Genomic DNA, 21,614 nt, shown 5'->3' with positions numbered 1-21,614 from the left:
GATTTTTTTATTTATAGTAATTATTAATCCACAGATTAAATTTATGGTAAATAGGAGTTGCTATTTAGCAAAATAGGATGGACGCTAATTCTAATAGCGTCCAAAAAAGGACGTTGCTTTCCATAGCGTCCAGGTCTGGACGTCGTTCACCTCAGCGTCCAGCTATGTTGTGCAGCCTAACTATCCCAAAGCCATATCCATTCTATATACGATAAATAGAAGCGAGGAATCCCTGCAGGGAGAACTGGTGCGGCATCGAGGATTCGAGGCTAGGGCCTAGGGCAGTTACTGGCTTACTGCCACCGATCCAACAGGAGACTGGGAAGTGGGAAGCCGCTGCCGTCCCCACCTTGTCGGGAGCCTGATATGGCGATATCCGCCAAGGACACAAGAACCATATCTATCAGTTCTTTTGGAAACGACAAGTAATTTTAGGATTAGTAGTGGAAATCTAAGTTATAATTTTTGCTTGGGGTTGCAGTTAATGGTGCTGTTGTAGCTCAAAGATGTGTTTTAGTTTAGAAGCATATGTATGTGTATTCATGAGAGTTTCAGACCTTCTATGACTCTTTTCTGTTTGATTGGTTCTATGTGTACTAGTATTGAATTACTTACACGCCTATAGTCATATGATCTATTGTTTGGTACTGTTGTGATATTCTTCTGTAGTGTGAAGTTTGGAAGCATGCACGTATTCTGAAATCCGAAATACTCAATTATATGAATGGACTTATTTAGGAGTGTGATGTATAATTTTTATTTTTTTCTTCTGCTTCATGTGAATACCCACAAAAATAGTTACATCTGTATTTCATTTGAGTTGCGAGGCAGTGCGTGAGCTTTTCAATAACGATTAACGCACAAGAACTCATTGTGCCTGTTCCCAGCCTGGGCCTGCCATCGGCGGCACAGGTGAACGGCGGAAACGAAAGCTTCATGCCTTCATTACAGCGAGATGCCGAGGGCGGCAGGCGACAAATGGAAAATTTCAAGGGCTGCCGCTTAGTCCGATCCTGCCTGGGAGGCGAGCGTCGCCTACCAAATACTCCAGTTGTTTGTGTTAACGACGAGATATATGGGTATACGTAGTTTTTTCTTTCTGTATTTTGTGGGATATAGGTTGGGAGGCGGTGCCAGGCAGTGGACGCTGAGATGAACAACGTCCAGAGGTGGACGTCGAGGTGAATAGCGTCCACTCCTGGACGCTATTAGAGTTAGCGTCCATCCTATTTTACTAAATAGGAGCTCTTATTTACCACATATTTAATTTGTAAATTATTAATTACTATAAATAAAAAAATTGGCCTAAAAAGACAAATATATATTTTGCTGCATTCTTTCCACTGTGTCACTGTCATCCATGATCCATCCTCTCGCCAAACCAGAGGATTAATTTCCCTTTTCGATCTTTCTCGGCCAGTCTGATCTCTGAACGTTGTTAACCATTCTCTTACAAAACAGCCGCGAAGAAGTAGAGTTAATATTCCCTCTAAATGCGTATCTCATCTTTCAAAGTCCAAGCACTTCAGCAACCATAAGCATGGGAAACTCTCTTTTAATCTCTATAGGGAACATCCATTGTACATGTCATCTGCTAAATAGTTATAAAAAAATTTAAAAATAACAAGATAGATTAAATGTGATATATATACTCTACAATCATGCAAGCTTAAATTTAATTTCTACGAGTTAAATAAAGGAAATATAACTATGTATTGACGTATGTGAGTTAGTACGTGCCAAATTAAACAGGAGCGTAACTAGATTTAACTGTAAACTACCGTAGATGCACAATCCAACTTATGCCTGCATACGCCAGTTGCGAGGTGCTTGGTGACCACCGGCACATGATCACCTCTTCTAGCCAATGTGTACCCCTACTTCACCTACAAACACGACTAAGAAAGTGGTCAGAATAACATGTAGCTCAACTATGCCACCTTCTAGCTAGGCATGACAGTGCCGGAGAATGGACTAACATGAAAGTCTCTTCGACGCGATGGTCGACTCCATCTATGCCACACTAGAGAAGGCTAGAGTAGTAGAGTACCTGAGTCAAATTCTTCATTTGGTTGGCAATTCGATTATTGAAGATGTCTTGCAATTGATAACCTCATCACGTGAGATAAGCCTCATCGATAGAAATGCCACATTTGAGACTCTGTTGATGAAGACTGCGACCACTTTTTTGTTGTTTCATGTCCCTACACCAATTAAGTTTGGGCAATTTTGAAGGCATGGTACTTGGATCTAGTTCGAGTTGCTGGGAGGAATGGAAATGGAGAGCTAGGAGAATGATGGCACGTTGTGCTTTTTGTTTGAGGTATAAAAAGGTCATTTGACAATGTTGCTTCATGCTAGTCACTTGTTTTTCTCCCATGGATTAGGCCTCAAGCCTAGCCAAAGCTAACAAAAGCCTCAAGTTCTCAAAATAAAACACTACCCCTAACCCCATGAGCACAATTTGTTTGTAAATAGAGAGGGATCGGTGGAGATCGAGTGAGAATAATTCCACATCACAATAAATATGAAATAAATCTCCAACAAATTTTCCTCAATTCTCTTATTTCGATTTGTTCGATCATATGTCTCTGTTAACCGAAAAGCCCAACAAGACCATATTTCAGCAGAAAGCCCAGTAAAAGCCCGTTCGGCCCATCGCTTTATCACCACCCCCCACTACCCTAACCCTAAAATTTCGTAACACTGTAAGGCCCAGACTTCACTCCTCTCCCCCGCCGCCGCGTCCGACCATCCGACCACCGCCGCCGTCCCCCTCGACGCCGACCACCCCTTCGGCCGAAGCCACCTCCACTACTTCCCGCCGCCATGGCGTCGGAGGAGGGGGAAGAAGCGAACGCCGCGTCGTCGGCGGAGGAGGTGGGGAGGAAGAAGCCGCCGCGGCACAAGGGGAAGCACGACAAGCCGAAGCCGTGGGACGACGACCCCAACATCGACCACTGGAAGATCGAGAAGTTCGACCCCTCGTGGAACGAGGGCGGCATGCTCGAAGTCAGCTCCTTCTCCACCCTCTTCCCCCAGTACCGAGGCAAGTCGCGGTTCGATTCGATTTGGTAGAAATCCCCAAGTCCCAAGATGATGTGAAAATTTCACGAGGTTTTGCTTGTCCGGATTGGATGGATGCAGAGAAGTACCTGCAGGAGGCGTGGCCGATTGTGAAGGGCGCGCTGAAGGAGTTTGGGGTCGCTTGCGAGCTCAATCTGGTACGGCGTTGAGCCGATGAGTGATAAGACATTATTGGTGATATTCTTCAGTTTATTCTGCGGGTGAGATTTGAGATATCCTTTTTTGATGTTTGTGTAGGTGGAAGGATCCATGACCGTTTCGACCACGCGCAAGACCAGGGATCCCTACATTATCGTTAAGGCCAAGGAGCTGATAAAATTGTTGTCGAGGAGCGTCCCCGCTCCACAGGTGTTAATCACTCTCTTTGTATCCACTGCATTGAGTCATTTAGATTATAGGAAAATGTGAGAGCTAATTTAGATTTCGAGTATTCAGGTATAATATGTCCTTACCACATGATGCTAATATTGTGTTGCTGACCTACGCTTGCTTTGTGTAAGACTTGTTTTGTCGCTAAACCTCTGATGAATTTTGCAGGCGATTAAAATACTCAACGATGAGATGAGCTGTGATATTATCAAGATTGGTAGTATTATACGGAACAAGGTAGGCTATTCCATCATGGTTTAATATCAATTTGCCTCCTAATATTAACTTTGAGTAAGTCATCAGTTGCAAATATCCCCACTCATGTACGTTTAAATACCAGCTTTTGTTAGTCACGTAATATAATCATGATACCGAGCGCATAAGGATGTTGGAAAACATTCTGCCCATTCCTCATGAGGCTCAACTCAATTCTTGTTTCCAAATAGCTACATCTGTTACTGAATGTTTCCCATGATGTTATTGCCAAGATGGTCACCTTATAGTTTGCAGCTTTGTATTTTCATATTAGGACTCTGTTCCTTGATCCAAGATTTAGCTATTCTGACGTTTATGGATTTTCTTGTTGTACATAAATACGTAATCTGAAGCACCTGCATCACATATTCACGGGTTCTGTGCTAAGTTATCTGTATTGTCTTGTAAATACAAAAAGACAAACTGGTTTAACGAGCTACAGCCTACAACATATGGTTTCTTTAATTAGTCTGATTTAACTTATTGTGTAATTTTTTACATGATTACAGCTTGCCATATGGTAAATAATGCAATCATCACCTCTTCATCCTATGTTTGTCGGTCACTCAGTCTTGATGAATTTTACTTACTCTACAGCCTGCTCATAATGTGCCATCTGCAGGAAAGATTCGTTAAAAGGAGAGAACGTCTTCTGGGCCCTAATTTATCTACTCTCAAGGTAAACTGCTTGTAATATGTTCAATTTTGATACATCTCATTATTGGAAGGTTAGAAAAAACATCCCTTTGTTCTCATGCTGTTTTATGAACTGCAGGCCATCGAGATTTTGACTGGCTGCTACATCTTAGTTCAGGTTTTCCAATACTTCTTACTTTATGTGCTACATTTAAATTTTCATTGTGGGATAACCTCCTTTTTACTCTTTATATCAACTGATTTGATTGCTATTGCTATATTAAAAGGGAAACACTGTTGCTGCTATGGGTTCCTGGAAGGGATTGAAACAAGTCCGAAGGGTTGTGGAAGACTGCATAAAGAACATCAAGCACCCTGTGTACCACATCAAGGTAACAGGTTTTGTTTCTCAGATGTTTGATTCAAGGAATGTTCCTACAGAACTATTGTTGATTATTACTTATATTTTCTGTTAAACTACATAGGAACTCCTAATTAAACGTGAGCTGGCCAAAAATCCTGCGCTAGCCAATGAAAGCTGGGACAGGTTTCTCCCGAAGTTTAAGAAGTAAGGAACTTGCATCATCTTTGTTAAGACGTTTAGTGCTACTGACAATTATTCTAAAGGCCTTATACATCATTGCTTTTGCTGTTCCTCAGGAAAAATGTCAAACAAAAGAAACCGATAACAAAGGAGAAGAAGCCATACACACCCTTTCCACCTCCTCAGCAACCTAGCAAGGTGAAGTAATTTCTTTATGTTTAAACTCGTTTGTAGTGTCAAACTTGTACTGTTTGTTATACTGGTTTTGACCAGCATATGAGTTGTGATTAGTAGTCCTTCCTTGCTTCCTACAACTTGTGTATTTATGCAGGTTGCTCTGTTCATATTCATTTTATTTGTATAGAAGATTAGTGTATTTCTTTTGCTACATTATATTTGGTGAAAACAGCATCCGTGGGTCATGTGTTTTTCCTCTTTCCTCGTTGCCTAATGATATGCTTGTAGTGCAAGTGTAGCTACTGCTGGCTATTTGCTTTGGGTACTGCAATACCATTTTATTGAACGTTTCATTCTGGGTGTTGTAGATTGATCTTGAACTTGAGAGTGGTGAGTATTTCATGAGTGACAAAAAGAAGTCCGCAAAGAAATGGCAAGAGAAGCTGGAAAAGCAATCGGAGAAAGCTGAAGAGAACAAAAGAAAGAGAGAAGCTGCATTTGTTCCTCCAAAGGTTTAGAATATTCTTATTTGTGTATTTTCAGGATTATCTTCCTCATTTTGGTTCTAAATAATAACAATTTGTTTCAGGAGGACACTGCAACTCCATACGAATCTGCCAAGTCTACCAGCAACAACGACGAGATTGCTGATATGGCTAAGTCCCTAAAGGTAAACACTGTTTCGTTCTTATTGATTTCTTGGGAGCGTGACATGTTTACCGTAATTAGAATGGTCATCTCATAATATGTGAATCTACTCAATTTGCAGAAGAAAGCAAAGGAATTCAGAAAGAGTGAAGCACAGGAAAATGTGAGACTTGAGTCTTATGTTGCAAGTAATGAAGGGTCACGCCCAAAAAAGAAGCACAAATCGTCCAAGTCCAAGTAATCGCAACCTGAATGAACCATGACCCCCGGTTAGTGTGACAACTTTTTCTAGCCAAATCATGCTAGCAGCATCCCATTCAAAGTTCCTGATGGCGATTGAACAAAATTTGCGGCCTTTTGGCTCTCTGCTTGTTGTAAAAGTAGTTGTCATCTGTATGGGTTGTGTAACTGTTTGTGCCCAATATGCCGTGGAGTAGCTCTGATCTGCTTGTCTCCTTGGGGTAGCTCTGATGGCTCGTGATGAGAGTTGAGACAGCTTCTCCATGTAGATCAGAGCTACAACGTGATGTAGACATGAGCATCTTCGCTGGTGCAGCAGTCTGAACTGTCATGTCGTTGCCTTGCCTCTTTGTGAAAGTCACAAAGACAATGCATCATCGACAAATTTACACCCAGCAACGGTCTCTGCCTCGTCGATCGCCTATTTGCCTTTTCTACCTAGAACTCAAATGACTGAAACTGAAAGCCAATCAATCATATACTGAAAACCTGCTAGTTTGTTGCTCTATTCTACAGCTGCTCTGTTGATCATGCCTTACATATGCCGAGTATATAGTTCATAACGTGCTTAATAGATGCTAAATTAGTAGATAAGTTTCTCTAACTAAAACTGGTCTAGTGTACAGACGGTCCCTATGACGTTCTATGTTTTTTTTTTTATCAAAGGGCCTTAGCCCTCCATTTCCATTAATCTCTACTATTATAAAAATTGACTGTAAAAATAATGACGTTCTATGTGAGTGATTATGCTAATTTCATCTAACATTAAGATGAGGTTTTGAGCTTAATTTGTTGAGACTGTCTTAGTTCTCTTTTGTTTTTTGGCTGTGCATCCCTGATGGATGCAAAAGCCTAGTGTAATTTCATTTATTAATGAAATTTTCCCATTATCTTAAAAAAAGTACATAACTTCTCAAATAGATGGGAGTTTGTCAAACGAATTCGAAGGAGAAAGAGCCCATAAGAAATATTTGATCAGTGTAATACATGTGAATTTGCTTCTCATATATCTTACAGCTAGGCATTTTAACAGTAGTAAGCATTTCACAAAGTGTACCATAGTTTTTGGAAACAGAGGCAGCCACTGAACAATAGCTAGCTTGAATCATTGGGATGAGCATTACAAAGTTAGTTAATTTATCATTTCTGTTAGTCAACACTAGATTCGATCTGGTTAATTAAAAAAATTTAACTGTAGGTACACCTGACTGTCGACCCTCACCATCTAGACACTTCCATCATGTTATCATACTAGTAACATGTAGAACATGTAAAACGACCTCCAGCACTATAAATACACAATTCTTGATTTGCCGTCCATTCCATCTAGCACCTAGCTAGCTAGCTATATTCATAATGGCTGTAACAAAGCTTGCAGTGCTTAGCTTTGTCCTTCTCATGAGCATTGGCTTAACCCATGCTGCCAGGGTGGCTAGGTATGCCAATGCTCAGGGAACAGGTTCAGGAGGGGGGAATGGTGGTGGGTATCTGAATGGGGGTGGTGTAGGGTCCGGAAACGGGTACGGGGTGGCTACGAGTGGCCACGGAGCGCACGCGCATTCAAGTGGTGGAGGTGGAGGTGGTGGTGCAACAAGCTATGGTACCGGATACGGTGGTGGATTTGGTGCAGGTTCAAGCTCTAGTCAGACGAGCAGCGGGTATTATCAAGGTTATACTGGGGATGCTAGCGCTGGTGGAGGTGGCGGAGGCAATGGTGGTGGGCAAGGAGGCGGCACCGTTGGATCCAGTGGCTACGGGAGTGGTTTTGGAACTGGATCTGGAGCTAGTGAGGGAGCTGGCGGCTTCTCCTCGCCGAACCCATCATATGCAAATGCAGATGCCTCTGCTAACGGTGGTGGAACGGGTGGTGGTCAAAATGGTGGGAATGGCAATGGCGTAGGTGGTGGATCTGGTTATGGTGATGCAAACCCTTAGATCTTTATTTTTGTGCCATCGTTCTTAGCTACATTGGAGCTAGCTCAACCTAGCTTTCTTATCTCATGATTTTTGTTTTGTTAAACTTGTACCTGCCAGGGAGGAACAAATAAATGGATTTTTTTCATGAATGTAATGCTTTCTTAAAAAGAATATATAGTTCCTCATGCATGTCCACACGATTATTTCAAAGTATCCGCACTTAATGGCTAGAAATCAGCTTTAAAATTTTCTGCACTTGAAGTCACGATAATGTGCCTGTCCCCGCACAGTAAATCGTGGGCACATACATGATCTCAATTAATGCTCTAATATATATGTTGAACCAGCTGCATGTATAATATCTTCAAAGACCATATGTAGAGATCTCCGGTTCTGTTGGGGGTGGTGATGGTTGTGCTGAGCTCTCAAGTGAGGAAGTTGCATTTGTACTCCATTCTTGTGTTCATAAAAAAGAGCAAGAGTTAAATCAGGTCACTGAAATTCACCTAGCTACTCTAATATCATGTCTTTAAGATCTGCATTAGTTCGTTTTACACGTCAAACAAGCCCATCTATCAGTAGTACCCTATTTATATTCCCGTCCTCCTGTCGTATATGATGTAAAAGGGTTAATCTAAAGGTACCATTGCGGGAGCATAAAGGTTTATAAACTCATCCTCACCCACCAACCACTTTTGGGCCATAAGGACCTAAACCACACTATTACTATAGTTTATTTGGTTAATCACTTCTCAATGAGGGCCTTTCAATCCCCCTTGAAATGGATTAACCGAACAAATCCCTACAAGGGCTACCAACAAACTAGGGTTGTTACACCTCGCCCTAGTCATTGGATCACAATTTAATAACAAGGGCTTCGTTATAACACCTAGACGGGGGAGATAGGAAGAAAGGAGAGGGAGAGGGTTGATGGTCCCACCGGTGACAATTAACTCAAACAAACTTCCTTTGGATTAGTGTTTCAGGCTTAGAGGTGGTGGCCAGGTGGGAGGTAGGGGATAATGAGGATAACTTTAGAGCGATAGCCAAGGTGGTAGAAGACCGATGATGAGCAGCAGGGACGAGTAGGTGACAAGGCGATGTTAAAACCACGGGGATGGAAGAATGTGTGCTAGTGTTAGAGGCAGGTGCGATTCTTTTGATTAGTTAGGAGGCGGGTGCAGCGACAGTAGATCTGGTAGCAGGAGCAACAAAAAGATGATGAGATGTACCGACTACAACCAAGCAGAAAGAGGGAGTGAGGGAGGACGTGGAAACGCGAAGGTTGACAAGCTTCACTACTAGCGCTCGTGTTGGTAACGACAAGACGAATGGTAGAGCACCCTAGATAGGAGGGAGGACGTGGGAACGCGAAGGTTGACAAGCTTCACTACTAGCGCTCGTGTTGGTGACGACAAGACGAATGGTAGAGCACCCTAGATAGGAGGAGGTCAGGGAGGGGAAGAAGCTATAGTGCTGCACATATGTGGTGATCAGTACTCGATCGACAGTGAGTGAGATGAGACCAGTTAGTTAATTAATATCTTTTTAAAAAAATTAGAAGCGGTTAGGGGTATCAAAAAGTGACTAATATATATTTTTTTAGAAAAATCAGTCGAGTGATGAATAGCAAGCCCAATATAGATCGATGGATTCATTTTCTTATGCTGGGCCTGAAATGTTGATGGTTTACCAATTGCCACGGCAAAACTCGGTAGAAATTAAAAAGCAAAATAAGCCATAAATTATCCATTCATTCCAAGCCACGTCTAAAGGACGTGAGATACAAAATGGATTGGACCAGGCATCGAGGCCCAAAGCAAGACAAAATTAGGCCTGTCCTAAGCCCAACTACTACTTCGGCTTGCTGATGAAGCTTAGATCGATTTGATAATGTGATGATTTAATTGATACTCGTAATTAATTAAGGCTGCAGGAGACAAAACAAAATCGATCCACTTTAGTATTCCGAGAAATATTTTCGAGGGCACACTTCTTCAGACAACATTTTGGGTGCACATGAGCCAGCCCATTCTCTGTTTGCTTTGCTAGGTGACCATTATTGGCATTGAGTTGTGCGTTTTTATTGTGTATATCCAGTTGAATCGTTCTTCTGATTGTTTCAGATGGAACTACCATCAGAACGGTAGGTTCTCGGTAAGATCAATGTACCTAGCTTTAATTAATAATAGCTATGTTGAGAGAAATAAGTGTATTTGGAAGCTTAAGATGCCACTTAAGATTAAGATCTTTATGTGGTACTTGCTTAAAGGGGTTGTGTTAACTAAGGACAATTTGGCGAGACGGATTTGGAACGGCAGCTTGAGGTGTTGCTTTTGTATGAATAATGAGTCTATTCAACATCTCTTTATGGATTGTCATTATGCAAAATTCATATGGAGAGCAGTTCAGTTTTCTTTTGGTTTTAACCTTCTAATTAGTATATCTCATATTTTTGATAGGTGGCTTTTGGGGGTTGACAAGAAAAAGAGTAAACTGATACTTGTCGGAGCTTCGGCCATTTGTTGGGCTCTATGGTTGAGTAGAAATGATATGGTTTTTGACAAATCACCATCTATTTCCTATATGCAGGTAAATTTTCAGGGCAACTCATTGGCTCCGGTTTTGGGCACAATTACAAAGGTGTGATGAAGATGGAGAGTTTCTGAAAGTTGCATGTCGCAAGTTGGAGACAATGGTTATGTAACTTTATGTCAACTATGGATGGAGATTCACAAATAGGCTGGAATAAATGTGTTCTCCTTATTTTGGCTTTTTCTATTTAAGTGTGTTCTTTTTTATTTGAGCTATACTATTATCTCGAGTGCTACTTTGTAATAATTGGCTGTAGCCCTTCTTGAGCAAAAGCCGGAATATTATATTCCATTGTCTAAAAAAAGGTGACCATTATTTTTTATTTTGGATCGATCAAATTAATCCATGTTGGTCATTGAGATGCACGTACAAAACCCTGTTTTTGACCAGTGAGATGCATGCACAGATCCTGCTGCAGCTTGGTGTGGCGTGTTACGTTCTAGGCTAACAAAAAATCGAGCCAGAGGCACGGCAGATTCCTAGATAGATCTGTCAGAGTTTGGAAGAATCAAGCAACATGATTAGACCTAATTACAGTCTATAGTGTACTGTTGCACAGTTAATTATCTGTGAATCACATCAACTGGTATTTTGTTTTTCACAGATACGGTCAACCTGGAAGAGACTTTGATGCCATTAATTTCATCATCTCTCTCGACAAGTAGACATTAACATCACCGAAAATTGATGAGGTCGGGTGTTGCTGTTGCATGCATATGCTTTAATTCCAACGCAGAGAACGAGTCGATTGAATACTCCTACTATGTTTACCCCACATATATATCTCGAACTGCGTCATTAACCAAACGCCGCGTTAATTTCCTTGGTCTCCTCGCCTCGATCAATTGGACATGGATCCTCTGCGTTAGTGCAGATCAGAGAAACAATATTGTGGCAGTATACAAGCGGTAAATTAATTGATTACTGTATTTTACTAAACTGGATCGACTTTCTTTTGTCTACTGCAGCCAACCAATAATCAAACTCAAGATATTTGGCTTTGATACCATATTAATTTGCATGTATCAATTAATTGACTCAACCAAAAAACCTTAAGCTGGTAGGGAAAGATCGATGATCAATTTACTTTATATTTTTAATATTTATGAATAATATTCCCTTTACATTATAAGACGTCTTGATGCTTTGATAAGTCAAAGTTCAATAAATTTAAACCACATTTATAAAAAAATACAGCAACTGATCTACAGTGAATTAGTTCTATTAAATCGAACATTGAATATATTTTCATGGTATGTTTATTCGGTGTAAAAAATATTGCTATAATTTTTTTATAAATGTTGTCAAACTTAAAGAGGTTTGATTTAAAAAAAACAAAACATATTATAAATATGTTATAAACAGAGAGACATCAATTTAATTACCACTGTATAAGATGTTTTACAATGGTCCTAACTGATATTAGAAATAATCTAGACCGTCAACTTTCTTAATTTAATGAACCCTATCTACTAATTTATATAATACCAAATTAACTAACGGTAGCATAATATTTTTTGCACATATATTAACGGTTTAGATCACATTTACCGATCATAAATCAGTATTACGACCATGGCAAATATTAGTTGTAGTATTTAATTTGGATCTGTAATTTATCACAGATTACTTTTTTCTCAATATTTACCACATAATGGTGGGTACAAATTAGATATATTTATACAAGCTGCTGTACCTCTGCCGTAGAAATGACGATCCAATTCCTTTGCCCACATATACTGTTAGCTAAATAGTCAAATCCAAATCAAAAGCTCACAATAACAAAGCTTAATAGTCTACTGATCAAGTTGCTACTACTTGTTTAATTACTATCTGCAATTGTTGTACTTTCAACGATCGGATCCGAGATTCCCATTGCTCAAGATGGATATATTGGATCTTTCTTTTCATCAAGTATACTTGCTGGTTTTCAAATACTTCTCTGTTCATCTTTTCTGGGGGCACATCTCGTGTACTATCTATTTGGCAGAATCGATCGATCGATCGAATGCTGCATATGCAGCCACTGCATGCAGAGCTCGAGGTCAACTCGAACACTGCGACTTGTCGCTGATTACTCCCTCGGTGTCTGCACAGCCATAATTAAGGCACGTTAAGTATACACTTTCAGAGGAAAAACTAAACAAAAAACCCCATGAGGCCCTCTCATCGATCTCACCCTGCCAATGTGGCTAATAATTTTCCGGGACTTCGCCGTCGGCGACGCGTTGAATCCCCAGGTCGATGCACTACACGCCGTGTGCAAATCCGCAATCCATATGCTGGTCAACATTGTGATTACCACGATGGAGTACTTAGCAGAAGATAATCTCAACTCGACCGAGTTGCTGCACCGACGAATGAAACATTCATACGAATCGCTTAACATCTACGTACACTTTGATCGAGCTAGGCAGCTGGCCAATGGGTTTATATATAATCTGGCTCGAATCAGGACTGGCATTACATACTATACGAATAATTTTGTAATTTAGCATGACGCAATACATACGGATTTTTCACTTGTTTAACCTCAACTATGCATATTCAAGTTAGAGGGAAGTTAATAGTGCAAGAGCACCGCTTAATTGTCACTGTGAACTTAGCATTACCTGCATAATTAAGGATTGAGATGCACAGGCACACTGTTCCAGTAGGAGAAATTTCTAATCGGTGTCATCAGATGAAGGGAATCGAATCTAGTATAGCTCACTAGGCTTCGAAGAAACCAAGCAACACAGCTAGCTAATCTAATTAACTCCACACCGAATTATATAAACTTCTGCATCAATTAATTGCCAACAAAATATATTACCACATCGAAAGTTCGCATAAGAAATTCAGGCATCTTGATCGATTCGAAAGTTCGCATAGGAAATTCAGGCATCTTGATCGATGCAGTCATGTTGGTCAACAAACTCAACAATCAACAGATGCTATACACTAGACTACTAAGAGCAATTAATAGTATAGCCAACTACTAACTCTAAATCATATATAGTCAATATAATAGCCAATTCATACAATAATTGCTTACTATACTATTAATACCTGGCCCTACCTGTTATACACACATTATGTCTTGGAGTCCGTGCTGCAGCTGGCTACAGATCTGTAGCTCGCTGCTCTTCTCTCTCTTCGTTTATATTTTTAAAATATGTTTATAGCTAGCTTATAGCATGCTATTGTTTATCTTTTTAAAATATATTTATAGCTGGCTTGTAGCCTGCTATTGTACCTGCTCTAATCCATGCATGGTTAATGGTTATCGAATCTCCTTTAATTTGATCGTCGCACATGGCGCCAAGTCGATCTCATGAAGAGGAAATTAAATCTCCCGCCATCCGCCGCTCGCTATAAATACCCGCGCAAACCTATCCGCTGATCACCACCACCTCTCTCTCTCGATCGCCATGGCTGCCACCACCAAGCTCGTGGCTCTGGGCCTCGCCGTCCTCCTCAGCATCGGGTTCGCTGGTGCCGCGAGGGTGGCCAGGTACACGAACTCGTACTCCGGCGGCGGGGGAGGCGGCGGCGGAGGAGGCGGCGGCGGCGGGACGAACGGCGGGTGGGGCTCCGGCTCGGGCGCCGGCGCCGGCGCCGGGTACGGCGAGAGCGGCGGCGACTCCGGCAACACGTGGAACTACGGGAGGGGTGGCGGCGCTGGCGGAGGCGGCGGCGGCGGCGGCGGGACCAACGGCGGGTACGGCTCCGGCTCCGGCTCCGGCTACGGCATGGGCAGTGGCTCGAGCGGGGGCTCCGGCTCGTCGGCGTCGGCCCCGGTTGCTCTCAGCAGCGGCGGTAATTACGCCACCGGTGATGGCGAGGGCGGCGGCGGCGGCGGTGGCGGCGGCTCCAACGGCGGCAGCGGGTACGGCGCTGGCGCCGGAGTTGGCCAGGGCGCCGGCGAGAGCGGCTCGTCGATAGCGATGGCGCCGTCTCCATCCAGCGGCGGCGACTACAACGGCGGCTACGCCGACGCAGCCGGTGGCGGCGGCGGCGGCGGCGGCGGGCACGGCGGAGGCCCAGCAGCATCTCCGAGCTACGGCGTTGGCGCAGGCGCTGGCTCCGGCGCAGGCGACGCCGGCAGCGATGGTTCCTCCGGCGGAGGCTACGCGTCAGGAATGGGCGGCGGCAAGGGCGGCGGCGGCGGCGGCGGCGAGAACGGCGGCTACGGCAGCGGCAGCGGCAAGGGATCCGGATCCGGTAGCGGCGGATACCATTGAAATTTCCGGTAGGTTTTCGCTTGTCGCGGGAAACCCTAGAGCCGGAGGAGGCCGAAACAATGCATGAATTGGTCTCGTCATTTTATGCTGTCCGACAAGAAGTTTAATTTCTAGGGTTTGTACTTTGGTTTTAATTAGGCAGTTTTTCTTAATAATTAATGGGCTCCATCATTGTAATGGAAGATGCATGGTAGCCCGGCATGCGGAAATGAGATGTGATGACACTCTACAAGAGCAATGAATTGAAGCATGCATAATGTTTTGTTCATTGGTGTGGTCTCTATTGCAAGTATAGTTTTCTTTCATTTTCTTTTGTTTTACTGATATGACTGTTACTAATTCGTTCGTTGCTAGCTTACAAGGGAAATGAGAATGATCGAACAGGCAAATAAAAGATAAAAGGCACCACCGGTTGACCATGAGCTGATTAGTTATGAGCAAAACGGTTTATTCGCAAGAAAAAAAAAATTATGAGTAAAAATTTTATATATATGCCCTCATAGACTTAAAGATAAATTATGAAAAAGAAATTAAATAAAAATCATAAAAAATGTAAAATTAAGTTTGAAAATTTTAAAAGAAAATATCCTAGATTTCATATTGGACAAAGATGAGGCTGAGAGTAGAGTGATACACGTACCCATTTATTCAAGGCCGCCATACAATTTCGGCCCATATCACAGCACAGTGCACAGATAAACCAGGGATATGAATAAGTTTACTTTAGGTCTCTCAATTTGTCACCGAATCTAAATTTCATCCATAAACTGAAATGACAGATATAACATATCCCTCAATTTACAAAACTGGATTACCCGAGGTCCTAGGCAGTATTATGTCTGATTTTAGCTAACGTGATGTGCTGAGTCAGCGTGGGACCCAGGTGGACCCCACACGTAAGTGTCCAGTACTTGCATGTGTGAATCAGCTTGCCACATCAGTTAAAACCAGGCATAATATTGCCTAGGACATCAGATGATCCGATTTTGTTAATTGAGTACCGTTATATCTGGTATTTCAGTGTAGGGATGGATTTTAGCTAGACTCGGCGATAAATTGAGGGACTAAAGTAAACTTATTCGCCCAGGGATACATATGGTTATGGGCCCAGTTTTTTCTGTCCGTCCAGAGTACGAGACATATATATGGGCTGATTTTGTCTTCGAAATTTGTTTAACTTGATGGGCCAAAACTTTAATGATCATACTGTAAGCTAAGAACGGCCATATATCTCACTGGCTAGCTCACTGCTGCACAGGAAGGCATGCATCCTAGACCAGAAAAAGAAAAAAAAAAGAAAAGGAAAACACGCACACATGCCATAATAAAGATTATACCATCCATTTATAAAATTTGCAGAAGAATTCTTGAAGGGGATCTGGGCATGCACCGATGCACGCGAGCACGTCGGCACACATCATGATCATCTAGCTAGCTGCAAGTATTTGAGAAAACCCAATGCAATAGAGAATGAAATCGATCAAGACCACAAATCTGAGAGCTATAGCTTGGCAGCTAGCTGAACAATTAATCTAATTTTAAGGTCTCAGCGCCACATGATTTGTGCCAATCAACTGCGCTGCTTCTCCTAGTAGCAGTGGTAATTAAGTTAGTAACAACTCTGGCTAGTTAATTTAGCGTTTATTTTCCGTCAAAATTTTTATATTACGCACAAGTCTAATGCCTGGACTAACTTCACTAGGTTTAGTGGATTGACTTGTACAATGTCAAACTCATATGTAGAAGCCAGCTTAATAAGGCCAAGTTTAGAAGTTGAACAGATATGTATAGTATTTCCTAACCGGGCTATTTTCTCTCTCGCTGAGGTTTGCAGATTCGATATATTACTGAGCAAGTGGCCTCTTGCACTACAGCTTTGCAAGGTCTCCTGCACTATAAATACCAATGCAAAGCTAATCTTTCAGTCATCATATCCTTAACTTCACAATGGCTGGCTCTAAGGTAGTACTACTTACCTTCCTCGTCCTCCTAGTCATAGGAGTAGCCTATGCTAGACCGAAAAAATACGCTAGTGCGGGAGGTGGAGGTGGCGGTGGAGGTGGAGGTGGCTCGTCAGGGGGTGGTTCCGGCTGGGGATCTGGCTCTGGTTCTGGATATGGGCAGGCAGGTGGGTCTGGTGGAGCGTATGCTAGTGGCGGCGGTGGCGGAGGAGGTAGTGGCGGCGGGGCGAATGGTGGATCTGGCTATGGGTCTGGTTCTGGGTCTGGGTATGGTCAAGCCGGGAGTTACGGGCCTTATGGTGGAGGATATGCCCAGGGTGGGGGAGGTGGTGGTGGAAGCGGTGGTGGACAAAATGGTGGATCAGGATCAGGATCTGGTTCTGGTTCTGGATCAGGTCAGACAGGAGGATACGGACCTTACGGGGGCGGATATGCTCAGGCAGGAGGACAAGGTGGTGGTGGAGGTGGTGGACAAAGTGGTCCAGGGGGCAGCGGATCTGGCAGTGGCTCGGGAAGTGGATCTGGAAGTGCAGGATACCCATAGAGTTTACGCACTACCTGAATGACATATGGATGAAGCCTATATAGAATGCTAGTTTTGTATGTTGTTATATATAGATGATAATAAGAACTAAATAAAGGGCTTCTCGCGTGTTTGTTTATCAACAGAAGTGGAGCTGCTGTAATGTTACATACACTTTGTGAATGTTTGGATGTTGTTGCAATTGCAGACAATTAAATGGCCACTTCTACACTCTTTAAGACACACCTGGTTGCATGTTTGATTCAATAGTTTTCGTTTTCATTTCCTTTCTTTCACGGATTTCGAAGTTCAAGAAATGGTGGTTTCGCATCCATAGTTAATTGATTTGAAGGCTATGAATTATCACTTTCATTATTAAAAATAAATAATCAAATTTTGCTAAAGCATGGTGATAATCTTGTATAAAGTAGTCCTCCAAAACTCTAAAACCTTCATAGAACATTTTTGCAACAGGATATGAAACTTGTGAAACACTCTGAATTCTATACTCGAAGCTTTATGCATACTTCTTTAAAGAAGTTGAAATCTTCATATGAAAATTTGACCGTTAACCGGTAAATGAACCTTTGATACTCATATAAATTAAACATTACTAAAGTTTCATCTAGAACATGAAGATGTACATCGAGTTATTATATGTCGATGGTGGAAACGTCATAAAGCAGAAATACAATTCTCATCAGATCATGAGAGTTGAGGGATATAGATGCTTTTAGGGTTATAAGTGTGGAAAATTAAACCGAACAAAGAATTTAGACATGGCCAAAAAATTCCTCAGAAATACAAACAAAAATTAAATTGAAATATTATATTGCTAATTACTCTTTCTTCATCCTAAAATATAAGACACAACCACCACTAACGTAAAGATTAAGAAAAAATAGTATCACCTTCTTGTTTGAATTACTTCAATAAATGCGATGCATATAATGCACCCAATATGGTACAATATATTAGTATATAGGCTTCAACCAAAAACGCGAACTTTCGATGCATATAATGCACCCAATATGCCCTTTATTTAGTTCAACCAAAAACGGAGTATTAGAGATCTAGAGGGTAGAGTATTAAAAAACAAATTTAGAGGAAAGAGGGGTGCTAGTAATTAATTGCATGTATGCATATTATGAAACATCGAAAAAAAAAGTTGTTGCATCTTTATATTTTTGTTTTTGGAATGGAGCGGGTATAATTTAACCAGGGAAGAAATTGCAATTGCACTGTAGCTGTATATATGAAACTCCTTCGGATGAGAAAGCCAGGTGCCAGGTGGTGAATTTTCCCTTTTACTTTTGGCACACAAGCAAAACCCAATTAATCATACTGGACAATTAAAGAAGCTGATGCCATAAAAAAAGAAATAGCTATATCATTACCATGAGCCAAGCCCTTGATTAGTTCGATTGTGTCTTCTACCGCATACCTTTAGAGTTAGAGACTAAATTTAAGTTAGGCACATATGCTAGAGAAGACTCCAACAATGGCCTAATAATTAACCCTGCAACTGAAAAAACACCGAAAGATACTTGTTCACTTTAATAGCACCTAAAGTTTATCCCATTTTCATTTTTGACACTTCTGTCAATTCTCAATCTTTTTCCGTTCGCCTTAATCTCTATTGACTCAGCCACGCACGCGATATGACGTTTCTACCCCTCACAAGTATAAGTAGAATGCATGACAATGAGGGGAGAAACATCATATCGTGTGTATGGCTAGATCAATAGCAATCAAGGCGGACAGAAAACGATCGAGAATTGATGGAAGTGTTAAAAATTGGATCAGGGTGAACTTTGGATGCTATTAAAGTGAACCGATATCTTTCGGTGCTATAAAATCAAAAACGTAAAATTTCGATGCTATATAACCAATTTTGCCTAGGATTTTTCCCCCAAATTTTTAATGGAGTAAAACCGTCAATTTTGACCTTATCTTTTCTTCTTCTTATCTCTATACTCCGTAGTACATATACACGCAATAATATATGTACGCAAACTATATTTTCTTATCTCTATACTCCGTAGTACATATACACGCAATAATATATGCATGCAAACTATATTGAACAGACGTCATTGCACATGCAAGATGAGCTAATTAAGGTTAGTGGATCGATACAGCTATGCGCCCTGCGTGCATCCATGAACTATACACTATATGTAGTACGTACGCATATGCATGAAAGATACACTTTATGTGTTAGCAAGTGTATCTAACATATACTCCCTCCTTCCCTAAATGTTTGATGCCGTTGACTTTTTTAAACATGTTTGACCACTCGTTTTATTCAAAAACTTTTGTGAAATATGTAAAACTATATGTATATATAAAAGTATATTTAACAATGAATCAAATGATAAAAAAAAATTAATAATTACTTAAATTTTTTAAATAAGACGAACAATCAAATATGTTTGGAAAAGTCAACGGCGTCAAATATTTAGGGATGGAGGGAGTATTAACTTGAGTAGACGATTGACTCATTATATTATGATGATAATGATATGTGTGTGCTAGCTAGCTATTGTTGATTTGTCGTGTTGTAATATATACACTGGATATATATCATACTATACGCCCATAAAATTTCGCCCACTGCATCCTCACATGCCTAGACTGGGTACTCGGTATTGTTCTTTATGCAAGCTTAGCTTTCTCTCTGCATGACCTAGATCTATCGAGATAGCTAAACTATATACATATGAACTTTAGAACTTACATGTAATATTTATATTCAAGTATACTCATAAGATCAAAGTCTTCATGTCTTCATGACAAGCCTTGCATGCACAGAAGTCGTATATTCCACCTAATTCTGCAGTACTCTTTCTTGCCCTCTGAAGTAGACTTTCTAGTTATCCTGTAATTGACTAAAGAAGCTGCGTCTTGCATGACAGCTTCAAGTTACACATGTTGTCTGGTGCTATAAATACCCATGAACTCTTCACTCAACATTCATCTCATCCTTCACTTCAGTGGCTCCATCCATCACAATGACTAAGCTCGTGGCTCTTAGCTTTATCGTCCTCCTAAGCGTTGGACTAGCCAACGCTACAAGGGTAGCTAGATATGCTAGCGCTGGAGGAGGCGACGGTGGTGGAGGAGGTGGTGGTGGGTCAAACGGTGGTTCTGGCTGGGGATCTGGCTCTGGCTCAGGGTATGGCCAGGCAAGTGGTGATGGATCGTATGCTAGTGGAGGCGGAGGTGGTGGTGGTGGTGGAGGTGGGCAGAATGGTGGATCCGGATATGGTTCTGGTTCTGGATCTGGGTATGGACAAGCCGGTGGGTATGGACCTTATGGTGGAGGATATGCTCAAGGAGGGGGTGGTGGCCAAGGTGGCGGCGGTGGGCAGAATGGTGGATCTGGATATGGTTCTGGCTCTGGATCTGGATATGGTCAAGCTGGGGGATATGGGCCATATGGTGGTGGTTATGCTCAAGCTGGTGGCCAAGGTGGTGGCGGTGGTGGTGGACAAAGTGGTCCAGGTGGTAGCGGGTATGGCAGCGGTTCTGGAAGTGGTTCTGGAAGTGCTTATGGTGGACACCCATAGTAGTGTTCCACCTACATTAGCAGAGCTTCTACATTGAAAGCTGGGTTGGGCAAATATATTACTGTTATTTTTACGTGGATAATAAGAAATAAAGGGCTTCACTGAATGTAATAATTAGAGTGGTGTTGTGAACCACAATGCGGTTGTAAGCTTTTGGTGTAATTGAATGTTTGATCAATATGTTATTCCAAATGCATGATAATTCACGATCGAACCACACTGAGGACCATGTCGGTTTGAAGCCAAAACATGCCTTTTAGAAATTAACTATTTTGCTAGTGTTTGGTTCATTGATTAGTATTAATTCCTTGTTTTGGCTGGTGTAAATCTGCACCTCCTAAGTGAAGGGAATGAGATCCTCTGACTTAAGTCAGGTGACTTTTGGGGTCATTGACATCTGAGTCTATAGTAAAGAGGGGCCACATGTCAGTGTCTCAAAGTGAACTTAAGTTAGAGGATCCCAATCCGAGGTAAAGATGACACTTAAGCTTGTTACAGTGATGCCTCACTAGAGAGTCAAAAGGTAGGAGCAAAGGTAGGAAAGGAAGGGAGAGAGGGATGGTGGGAAGGAAGAGAGAGATACGGTGGGAAAGAGAGATTTTAATTGTCTGTATAGCTTGTTATAGAAGCACGAGTAAATCCGGCTATTTGAAATAATAAGGCGTATTTTGATCTACTACCACATGTTTTCTATTCTAGAGGCTGGTAGTTAGGCTGTGGGCGAGACACAAACTGTTTGAAGTGTCCGAAGCACCCGGACAATTTATTAACGAAAATTAATGCATTGATATTTATTTACATTGTCCTTGCTGATATTAAAACAGAAAACAATTTATTTTTTTAATTTGTAGCTAGAAGTTAATA

At 41.6% G+C, this 21,614-nt stretch overlaps 4 protein-coding genes across 4 annotated transcripts; all 4 read left to right on the top strand.

Annotated features, from left to right (window-relative positions):
* Positions 1-2,695: 2,695 nt before the first annotated feature.
* Positions 2,696-6,465, top strand: LOC127753106 (KRR1 small subunit processome component homolog). The gene is made up of 12 exons (XM_052278573.1): positions 2,696-3,049; positions 3,148-3,224; positions 3,325-3,435; positions 3,625-3,693; positions 4,334-4,390; positions 4,487-4,525; positions 4,635-4,739; positions 4,833-4,915; positions 5,008-5,089; positions 5,437-5,580; positions 5,658-5,738; positions 5,838-6,465. Exons 1-12 carry the CDS (start codon positions 2,830-2,832, stop codon positions 5,955-5,957), a joined length of 1,188 nt encoding a protein of 395 aa, XP_052134533.1. The 5' UTR covers positions 2,696-2,829; the 3' UTR covers positions 5,958-6,465.
* Positions 6,466-6,596: 131 nt separating this feature from the next.
* On the top strand, positions 6,597-8,522 carry LOC127753107 (putative glycine-rich cell wall structural protein 1). Its single transcript, XM_052278574.1, has one exon. It carries the CDS (start codon positions 7,313-7,315, stop codon positions 7,889-7,891), a length of 579 nt encoding a protein of 192 aa, XP_052134534.1. The 5' UTR covers positions 6,597-7,312; the 3' UTR covers positions 7,892-8,522.
* Positions 8,523-13,873: 5,351 nt separating this feature from the next.
* On the top strand, positions 13,874-14,962 carry LOC127752963 (putative glycine-rich cell wall structural protein 1). Its single transcript, XM_052278415.1, has one exon. The coding sequence runs from the start codon at positions 13,882-13,884 to the stop codon at positions 14,692-14,694; it is 813 nt and encodes a 270-aa protein (XP_052134375.1). The 5' UTR covers positions 13,874-13,881; the 3' UTR covers positions 14,695-14,962.
* A 1,679-nt stretch (positions 14,963-16,641) lies between these two features.
* LOC127752965 (putative glycine-rich cell wall structural protein 1) lies at positions 16,642-20,949 on the top strand. The gene is made up of 2 exons (XM_052278416.1): positions 16,642-17,110; positions 20,398-20,949. Exons 1-2 carry the CDS (start codon positions 16,642-16,644, stop codon positions 20,748-20,750), a joined length of 822 nt encoding a protein of 273 aa, XP_052134376.1. The 3' UTR covers positions 20,751-20,949.
* Positions 20,950-21,614: the final 665 nt, after the last annotated feature.

This window comes from Oryza glaberrima, chromosome 10 (genome assembly GCF_000147395.1).
Source record: "Oryza glaberrima chromosome 10, OglaRS2, whole genome shotgun sequence".
Classification (NCBI taxonomy): Eukaryota; Viridiplantae; Streptophyta; class Magnoliopsida; order Poales; family Poaceae; genus Oryza; species Oryza glaberrima.
The sequence above is the reverse complement of the archived record's forward strand: the minus strand, read 5'-3'. Positions and strand labels throughout refer to the sequence as shown.

Bases quoted from the DNA above. Each gene is read 5' to 3' on its own strand.
- LOC127753106 (XM_052278573.1), top strand. From the start codon at position 2,830: ATGGCGTCGGAGGAGGGGGAAGAAGCGAACGCCGCGTCGTCGGCGGAG. The intron at 3,050-3,147 runs GCAAGTCGCGGT...GGATGGATGCAG, and splicing joins CCTCTTCCCCCAGTACCGAG to AGAAGTACCTGCAGGAGGCG. The intron at 3,225-3,324 runs GTACGGCGTTGA...ATGTTTGTGTAG, and splicing joins TCGCTTGCGAGCTCAATCTG to GTGGAAGGATCCATGACCGT.
- LOC127753107 (XM_052278574.1), top strand. From the start codon at position 7,313: ATGGCTGTAACAAAGCTTGCAGTGCTTAGCTTTGTCCTTCTCATGAGC.
- LOC127752963 (XM_052278415.1), top strand. From the start codon at position 13,882: ATGGCTGCCACCACCAAGCTCGTGGCTCTGGGCCTCGCCGTCCTCCTC.
- LOC127752965 (XM_052278416.1), top strand. From the start codon at position 16,642: ATGGCTGGCTCTAAGGTAGTACTACTTACCTTCCTCGTCCTCCTAGTC. The intron at 17,111-20,397 runs GTGGTGGAGGTG...ATGCTAGTGGAG, and splicing joins TCAGGCAGGAGGACAAGGTG to GCGGAGGTGGTGGTGGTGGT.